The following is a 9,522-nucleotide window of genomic DNA, read 5'->3' as shown; positions in this document are numbered from 1 at the left end:
ACTTGCAATTTTGATGGTAAAACCTTTGAAAAAATGGGAAAATTTGGAGTTTTAAAACCTCGGAAAATGAAATTTTTCAGGCGGAATCTCTGAGGGGAGCAGAGGGCGTGGCCACCAGGGCGCGCGCCTGTCACTCATTCCCATATATGGTCACACAATGGGCGTGGCCTCACATCTTCCCCCTTCCCATATATGGCTCTGTGGGCGCGGTTAAGCCTCATGCCCATATATGGCTACAACACGGGGCACGCCTTCCCGGCCGCCTCCCATATATAGCAAATATAGGCGTGGTCACAGAGCGGATTGACCAATCAGCGCGCGTGTGGGCGCGGCCAGCGTGAGGCGCCTGAGGGAGAAGGGCGTGGCTTGCCGTGAGGGCGGCCCAAGATGGCGGCGCGGCCGTGGCCGCTGCTGCTGCTGCTGCTGCTGCTGGCGGGGCCGGGCCGGGGCCCGGGCGGCTCCTCCGGGCGGCTCCGCCTGGGGCTGGGGCCCGGCCCGGCCGCCGGGTACTTCCCCGAGGAGCGCTGGAACCCGGAGTCGCCGCTGCGGCCGCCGCGCGTGGCCGTGGCGCTGCTGGCGCGGAACGCGGCCCATGCGCTGCCGCTGGTGCTGGGAGGGCTCGAGAGGCTGCGGCACCCCAAGGACAGGATGGCGCTGTGGTGGGTCTGGGGACATTGGGGACACTGGGGGGACACGGCAGCCCCAGGGCAGGGTGGCGCTGTGGTGGGTCTGGGGACACTGGGGACATTGAGGGGACACGGCAGCCCCAGGGCAGGGTGGCGCTATGGTGGGTCTGGGGACACTGGGGACACTGGGGGGACACGGCAGCCCCAGGGCAGGGTGGCGCTGTGGTGGGTCTGGGGACACTGGGGACACTGGGGGACGTGGGGACATTGGGGGGCATGGATGACACTGGGGACATTGGGGACACTGGGGGGACACGGCACCCCCAGGGCAGGGTGGCGCTGTGGTGGGTCTGGGGACACTGGGGACACTGGGGGACGTGGGGACACTGGGGGGACACGGCACCCCAGGGCAGGGTGGCGCTGTGGTGGGTCTGGGGACACTGGGGGACGTGGGGACATTGGGGACACTGGGGGGGTGTGGGGACACTGGGGGGCGTGGGGACATTGAGGGGACATTGTGAGGACCTGTGTGAGTGTGGGGAATGCTCAGGGAGGGGCTCTGTGTATGACATTGACCCAGTCCTGTGTGACACTGCCCTGTGTGTGACACTGTGTGTGTGACACTGTCCCTGTGTGTGACACTGACCCTGTGCGTGACAGTGTGTGTGTGTGACACTGTGTGTGTGACACTGTCCCTGTGTGTGACACTGACCCTGTGTGTGACACTGTGTGTGTGTGACACTGTGTGTGTGTGACAGTGTGTGTGAGACACTGTGTGTGTGACACTGTGTATGTGACACTGTGTGTGTGTGACACTGTGTGTGTGACACTGTGTGTGTGACAGTGTGTCTGTGACACTGACCCCCTGTGTGACACTGTGTGTGTGTGACACTGTGTGTGTGACCCTGTGTGTGTGACCCTGTGTGTGTGTGACACTGACCCTGTGTGTGACACTGTCCCTGTGTGTGACACTGTGTGTGTGACAGTGTGTGTGTGTGACACTGTGTGTGTGTGACAGTGTGTGTGTGTGACACTGACCCTGTGTGTGACACTGTGTGTGTGTGACAGTGTGTGTGTGTGACACTGACCCTGTGTGTGACACTGTGTGTGTGACACTGTGTGTGTGTGTGACACTGTCCCTGTGTGTGACACTGTGTGTGTGTGAGACACTGTGTGTGTGTGTGACACTGTGTGTGTGACAGTGTGTGTGTGTGACAGTGTGTGTGTGTGACATTGTGTGTGTGACACTGTCCCTGTGTGTGACACTGTCCCTGTGTGTGACACTGTGTGTGTGACACTGTGTGTGTGTGACACTGTGTGTGACAGTGTGTGTGTGTGACACTGACCCTGTGTGTGACACTGTGTGTGTGACACTGTGTGTGTGACACTGTGTGTGTGTGACACTGTGTGTGTGTGACACTGTGTGTGAGACACTGTGTGTGTGACACTGTGTATGTGACACTGTGTGTGTGTGACACTGTGTGTGTGACACTGTGTGTGTGACACTGTGTGTGTGTGACACTGTGTGTGTGTGACACTGTGTGTGTGTGACAGTGTGTGTGAGACACTGTGTGTGTGACACTGTGTGTGTGACACTGTGTGTGTGTGACCCTGTGTGTGTGACACTGTGTGTGTGACAGTGTGTGTGTGACACTGTGTGTGTGACACTGTGTGTGTGACAGTGTGTGTGTGTGACACTGTGTGTGACACTGTGTGTGTGTGACACTGACCCTGTGTGACCCCTTGTGACCCCTCTGTCCCCTCAGGGTGGCCGCTGAGCACAGCGTGGACACCTCTGGCTGTGTGTGTGACACTGACCCTGTATGAACTCCCCTGGGTGTGACACTCCTGTGTGACCCCGTGTGACCCCTGTATGACCCCGTGTGACCCCGTGTGACCCCGTGTGACCCTGCTGTCCCCTCAGGGTGGCCGCTGACCACAGCGTGGACACCTCTGGCTGTGTGTGTGACACTGACCCTGTGTGACCCTGTATGAACTCCCCTGGGTGTGACACTCCCGTGTGACCCCGTATGACCCCTGTGTGACCCTGTGTGACCCCGTGTGACCCCGGTGTCCCCTCAGGGTGGCCGCTGACCACAGCGTGGACACCTCTGGCTCTGTGTGTGACACTGACCCTGTGTGAACTCCCCTGGGTGTGACACTCCCGTGTGACCCCGTATGACCCCTGTGTGACCCCTGTATGACCCCGTATGACCCCCTGTGACCCCGTATGACCCCGTGTGACCCCGTATGACCCCTGTGTGACCCCTGTATGACCCCGTATGACCCCGTGTGACCCCGTATGACCCCGTGTGACCCCGTGTGACCCCGCTGTCCCCTCAGGGTGGCCGCTGACCACAGCGTGGACACCTCTCTGTGTGTGTGTGTGACACTGACCCTGTGTGAACTCCCCTGGGTGTGACACTCCCGTGTGACCCCCTGTGACCCCGTGTGACCCCGTGTGACCCCTCTGTCCCCTCAGGGTGGCCGCTAACCACAGCGTGGACACCTCTGGCTCTGTGTGTGACACTGACCCTGTGTGACCCTGTGTGAACTCCCCTGGGTGTGACACTCCCGTGTGACCCCTGTATGACCCCGTGTGACCCTGTGTGACCCCGTGTGACCCCGCTGTCCCCTCAGGGTGGCCGCTGACCACAGCGTGGACACCTCTGGCTGTGTGTGTGACACTGACCCTGTGTGACCCTGTATGAACTCCCCTGGGTATGACACTCCCGTGTGACCCCGTGTGACCCCTGTATGACCCCGTGTGACCCCGTGTGACCCCGTGTGACCCCGTGTGACCCCGCTGTCCCCTCAGGGTGGCCGCTGACCACAGCGTGGACACCTCTGGCTGTGTGTGTGACACTGACCCTGTGTGAACTCCCCTGGGTGTGACACTCCTGTGTGACCCCTGTATGACCCCCTGTGACCCCCTGTGACCCCGTGTGACCCCGTGTGACCCCGTGTGACCCCGCTGTCCCCTCAGGGTGGCCGCTGACCACAGCGTGGACAACACCTCGGCGCTGCTGGCCGAGTGGCTGGGCCGCGTGCGGAGCCGCTACCACCGCGTGCTCTGGAGGCACCAGGAGGAGCCCACGTGCGTCTGGGGGGGGCTCTGGGGGGCTCTGACACCTTTGGGGGGACTCTGACACCTTTTTGGGGGGCTCTGACACCTTTTTGGGGGGCTCTGATGTGTTTTGGGGGGCTCTGACACCTTTCTGGGGGCCTCAGGTATGTTTTTGGGGTGCTCAGACACCTTTTTGGGGGGCTCTGATGCATTTTGGGGGGCTCTGACACCTTTGGGGGGGCTCTGACACCTTTTTGTGGGGCTCTGACATGTCTTTGGGGGGCTCAGATGCCTTTTTGGGGGTCTCTGACACCTTTGGGGGGGCTCTGACACCTTTGGGGGGGCTCTGACAACTTTTGGGGGGCTCAGACACCTTTTGTGGGTCTCAGACATCTTTTGGGGGCTCCTGGGGGATTTTGGGGGGTCCTGGGGGGATTTTGGGGGTCCTGGAGGGTCTGGGAGGGGATTTGGGAGGTCCTGGGGGGGATTTTGGGGGATCCTGGAGGGGTTTGGGGGGTCCTGGAGGGTCTGGGAGGGGATTTGGGGGGTCCTGAGGGGGTTTGGGGGATCCTGGAGGGGTTTGGGGGGTCCTGGAGGGTCTGGGAGGGGATTTGGGGGGTCCTGGGGGGGTTTTGGGGGTCCTGGAGGGGATTTGGGGGGTCCTGGGGGGGTTTGGGGGATCCTGGAGGGGTTTGGGGGGTCCTGGAGGGTCTGGGAGGGGATTTGGGGGGTCCTGGGGGGGTTTTGGGGATCCTGGAGGGTCTGGGAGGGGATTTGGGGGGTCCTGGGGGGGGTTTGGGGATCCTGGAGGGTTTGGGGGGGGTTTGGGGGGTCCTGGGGGGGTTTGGGGGGTTTTGGGGGGTCTGGGAGGGGATTTGGGAGGTCCTGGGGGGGATTTTGGGGGTCTGGGAGGGGATTTTGGGGGGTCCTGGGTGGGTTTTGGGGGTCCTGGAGGGTCTGGGAGGGGATTTGGGGGGTCCTGGGGGGGGTTTGGGGATCCTGGAGGGTCTGGGAGGGGATTTGGGGGGTCCTGGGGGGGTTTGGGGGTCCTGGAGGGGATTTGGGGGGTCCTGGGGGGATTTGGGGGTCCTGGGGGGGTTTTGGGGGTCCCCGTGGGTTGGGGGTTTGGGCACTTCAGGGGGAGGGGAGGCACCAGGAGGGGTTCTGGGGGGGTTTGGGGGTCTCAGAACAAATTTGGGGGGGGGTCCTGGGGGTGTTTTGGGGTCTCCCCAGAATTTGGGGGTGTCTGGGGTGGGGGAGGGTCTCAGGTGCCCCCCAGGTTCGTCCCCAGTGAGGAGGGACCCGAATTTAGGGACTGTCCCAAGGTTTGGGGGGTCCCTGTGGGTCCCCAGATTTCAAGGGCGGGGGGGTCCCTACAATTTTGGGGGGGTCTTTCCGGAACTGGGGGGGTCTTTTCGGAATTGGGGGGGGGTCTCCCCAAGATTTGGGGTGCCTGAGGTGCCCCCCAGGTCCTTCCCCAACGAGGAGGGACCCGAATTTTGGAGGGAGGAGTCCCCAAATTTAGGGACTATCGCCAAGTTTGGGGGGTCCCTGTGGGTCCCCAGATTTCGGGGGGCTCTCCCCGGAATTGGGGGGGGTCTCCCCAGGATTGGGGGGTCTTTTCGGAATTGGGGGGGGGTCTCCCCAAGATTTGGGGTGCCTGAGGTGCCCCCCAGGTCCTTCCCTGATGAGGAGGGGCCCAAAATTGTGGGGAGGAGTCTCCAAATTTAGGGACGGTCCCCAAGTTTGGGGGGTCCCTGTGGGTCCCCAGATTTCGGGGGGCTCTCCCCGGAATTGGGGGGGGTCTCCCCAGGATTGGGGGTGTCTGAGGTGCCCCCCCGGTGCCCCCCAGGTCCTTCCCCGACGAGGAGGGGCCCAAGCACTGGAGCCCCTCCCGCTACGAGCACGTGATGAGGCTGCGCCAGGAGGCGCTGGAGGCCGCCCGGGCCATGTGGGCCGATTACCTGCTGGTACGGGGGGGGCCCAAATTGGGGAGGGGGTCCCCAATTCGGGGAGGGGTCCCCAAGGGTCCTCCAAGGGTCTCCAAGTGTCACTGAGCCCCGGGGTGGGGGGAAAAAGCCCCCCCCAGAGGGGACAAACGCAGCCCCAGGTGTGTCTGTGCCAGGTGGGGGCTGCTGGAGTGGGGGGGATCTGAATTTGGGGAGGGGTCCCCGAATTCGGGGAGGGGTCCTGAATGTGGGGAGGGATCCTGAATGTGGGGAGGGGTCCTGAATGTGGGGAGGGGTCCTCAAAGGGTCCTCAAGGGTCCCTGAGCCCCGGGGTGGGGGGAAAAGCCACCCAGAGGGGACAAACGCAGCCCCAGGTGTGTCTGTGCCAGGTGGGGGCTGCTGGAGTGGGGGGGATCTGAATTTGGGGAGGGGTCCTGAATGTGGGGAGGGGTCCTGAATGTGGGGAGGGGTCCCCAAAGGGTCTCCAAGGGTCCCTGAGCCCCGGGGTGGGGGGAAAAGCCCCCCCAGAGGGGACAAACCCAGCCCTGGGGTGGCGGACACTGGGGACACCCAGGGCCAGGTGTGGGTGTGTCTGAACTGGGGGGGGTCGTAAATTTGGGGAGGGGTCTCTGAGGTGTCCGAGGTGTGTCCCAGGTGACCCACATGTCCCCATTGTCCCCAGTTCCTGGACGCAGACAATGTCCTGGTAAACCCCGACACGCTGGGGGTGTCCCAGGTGTCACCCAGGTGTGACCAGGTGTGTCTCAGGTGTGTCCCAGGTGTGACGCAGGTGTGGCCAGGTGTGTCTCAGGTGTGTCCCAGGTGTGACCAGGTGTGTCCCAGGTGTGACCAGGTGTGTCTCAGGTGTGTCCCAGGTGTGACGCAGGTGTGGCCAGGTGTGTCTCAGGTGTGTCCCAGGTGTGACCAGGTGTGTCTCTCTCAGTTCCTGGACGCAGACAATGTCCTGGTGAACCCCGACACACTGGGGGTGTCCCAGGTGTGACCCAGGTGTGACCAGGTGTGTCTCAGGTGTGTCCCAGGTGTCACCCAGGTGTCACCCAGGTGTGACCAGGTGTGTCTGTCTCAGTTCCTGGACGCAGACAATGTCCTGGTGAACCCTGACACGCTGGGGGTGTCCCAGGTGTGTCCCAGGTGTGACCAGGTGTGTCTCAGGTGTGTCCCAGGTATGTCCCAGGTGTCACCCAGGTGTGACCAGGTGTGTCTCAGGTGTGTCCCAGGTGTGACGCAGGTGTGGCCAGGTGTGTCTCAGGTGTGTCCCAGGTGTGTCTCAGGCGTGCCCCAGGTGTGACCAGGTGTGTCCCAGGTGTGACCCAGGTGTGACCAGGTGTGTCTCAGGTGTGTCCCAGGTGTCACCCAGGTGTGACCAGGTGTGTCTCTCTCAGTTCCTGGACGCAGACAATGTCCTGGTGAACCCCGACACGCTGGGGGTGTCCCAGGTGTGTCTCAGGTGTGTCCCAGGTGTGACCAGGTGTGTCTCAGGTGTGTCTGTCTCAGTTCCTGGACGCAGACAATGTCCTGGTGAACCCCGACACGCTGGGGGTGTCCCAGGTGTGACCCAGGTGTCACACAGGTGTGTCCCAGGTGTGTCCCGGGTGTCACCCAGGTGTGACCAGGTGTGTCTCAGGTGTGTCTCTCTCAGTTCCTGGACGCAGACAATGTCCTGGTGAACCCCGACACACTGGGGGTGTCCCAGGTGTGTCCCAGGTGTCACCCAGGTGTGACCAGCTGTGTCTCAGGTGTGTCCCAGGTGTGTCCCAGGTGTCACCCAGGTGTGACCAGGTGTGTCTGTCTCAGTTCCTGGACGCAGACAATGTCCTGGTGAACCCCGACACGCTGGGGGTGTCCCAGGTGTGTCCCAGGTGTGTCCCAGGTGTGTCCCAGGTGTGTCCCAGGTGTGACCAGGTGTGTCTCAGGTGTGTCCCAGGTGTGACCAGGTGTGTCCCAGGTGTCACCCAGGTGTGACCAGGTGTGTCTCTCTCAGTTCCTGGACGCAGACAATGTCCTGGTGAACCCCGACACGCTGGCCGTGCTGGTGGCCGAGAACAGAACCGTGGTGGCGCCGATGCTCGACTCGCGCGCGGCCTACTCCAACTTCTGGTGCGGCATCACCCCCCAGGTGAGCGCACAGGGCACAGGTGAGGGCGGGGCACTGACAGGTGAGGGCGGGCACAGGTGAGGGTGGGGCACTGACAGGGACAGGTGGGTACAGGTGAGGGTGTGGCACTGACAGGTGAGGGCGGGCACAGGTGAGGGCAGGCACAGGTGAGGGCGGGGCACTGACAGGTGAGGGTGGGCACAGGTGAGGGTGTGGCACAGGTGAGGGTGGGCACAGGTGAGGGTGGGGCACTGACAGGTTAGGGTGTGGCACAGGTGAGGGCGGGCACAAGTGAGGGCAGGCACAGGTGAGGGTGTGGCACAGGTGAGGGTGGGGCACTGACAGGGACAGGTGGGTACAGGTGAGGGTGTGGCACTGACAGGTGAGGGCGGGCACAGGTGAGGGCAGGCACAGGTGAGGGCGGGGCACTGACAGGGATGGGTGGGCACAGGTGAGGGTGTGGCACTGACAGGTGAGGGTGGGCACAGGTGAGGGCAGGCACAGGTGAGGGCGGGGCACTGACAGGGATGGGTGGGCACAGGTGAGGGTGTGGCACAGGTGAGGGTGGGGCACTGACAGGTGAGGGCGGGCACAGGTGAGGGTGTGGCACAGGTGAGGGCGGGCACAGGTGAGGGTGGGGCATTGACAGGTGAGGGTGTGGCACAGGTGAGGGTGGGCACAGGTGAGGGTGGAGCACTGACAGGTGAGGGTGTGGCACAGGTGAGGGCGGGCACAGGTGAGGGTGGGGCACTGACCGGAGGGCGGGCACAGGTGAGGGTGTGGCCATTCCCACATTCCCAGTGCTCATTCCTGCATTTCTGGCCCCATTCCCAGTGGTCACTCCCCATTCCCAGTGGTCACTCCCAGCGGTCACTCCCATTGGTCACTCCAGTGTTCCCTCCCATTGGTCACTACCAGTGGTCACTCACTGGTCACTCCCCATTCCCCACGGTCACTCCCCACTCCCATTGGTCACTCAGCGGTCACTCCCCACTCCCATTGGTCACTCAGCGGTCACTCCCTATTCCCATTGGTCACTCCAGTGTTCCCTCCCATTGGTCACTACCAGTGGTCACTCACTGGTCACTCCTCATTCTCCACGGTCACTCCCCACTCCCAGTGGTCACTCAGCACTCCCCACTCCCATTGGTCACTCAGTGATCACTCCCCATCCCCATTGGCCACTCCCTATCCCCATTAGTCACTCCCAGCAGTCACTCAGCGGTCACTCCCCATTCCCAGTGGTCCCTCCCAGAGGTCACTCCCCGCTCCCATCGGTCACTCCCAGCGGTCACTCAGCACTCCCCACTCCCATTGGTCACTCAGTGGTCACTCCCCATCCCCAGTGGTCACTCCCAGAGGTCACTCCCCGCTCCCATTGGTCACTCCCAGTGGTCACTCAGCACTCACTCCCCACTCCCATTGGTCACTCAGTGGTCACTCCCCACTCCCATTGGTCACTCAGAGGTCACTCCCCACTCCCATTGGTCACTCCCAGAGGTCCCTCCCCCACTCCCATTGGTCACTCCCAGCGGTCACTCAGCACTCACTCCCCCACTCCCATTGGTCACTCCCAGAGGTCCCTCCCCCACTCCCATTGGTCACTCCCGGAGGTCCCTCCCCCACTCCCATTGGTCACTCCCAGAGGTCCCTCCCCCACTCCCATTGGTCACTCCCAGCGGTCACTCAGCACTGACTCCCCACTCCCGTTGGTCACTCCCCACTCCCGTTGGTCACTCCCCACTCCCATTGGTCACTCCCCAT

General features: G+C 62.8%; 1 protein-coding gene across 3 annotated transcripts in view; it reads left to right on the top strand.

Moving 5' to 3' along the window:
• Nucleotides 1-372: 372 nt before the first annotated feature.
• The window catches only part of LOC132340941 (procollagen galactosyltransferase 1-like), a 28,644-nt gene continuing 19,494 nt past the window's right edge, over nucleotides 373-9,522 (top strand). For all 3 annotated transcript variants that reach the window (XR_009490031.1, XM_059872162.1, XM_059872163.1), the window contains exons 1-4: nucleotides 373-659; nucleotides 3,613-3,723; nucleotides 5,546-5,663; nucleotides 7,645-7,779. Coding sequence is in view for 2 of the 3 variants with exons in the window: in XM_059872162.1 (XP_059728145.1) it covers nucleotides 388-659; nucleotides 3,613-3,723; nucleotides 5,546-5,663; nucleotides 7,645-7,779 (636 nt within the window). In the remaining variant the exon portion in view is untranslated. The remainder of the gene's footprint in view (nucleotides 660-3,612; nucleotides 3,724-5,545; nucleotides 5,664-7,644; nucleotides 7,780-9,522) is intronic.

This window comes from Haemorhous mexicanus, chromosome 34 (assembly GCF_027477595.1).
Source record: "Haemorhous mexicanus isolate bHaeMex1 chromosome 34, bHaeMex1.pri, whole genome shotgun sequence".
Classification (NCBI taxonomy): Eukaryota; Metazoa; Chordata; class Aves; order Passeriformes; family Fringillidae; genus Haemorhous; species Haemorhous mexicanus.
This window is presented reverse-complemented; position numbering and strand designations above follow the sequence as displayed.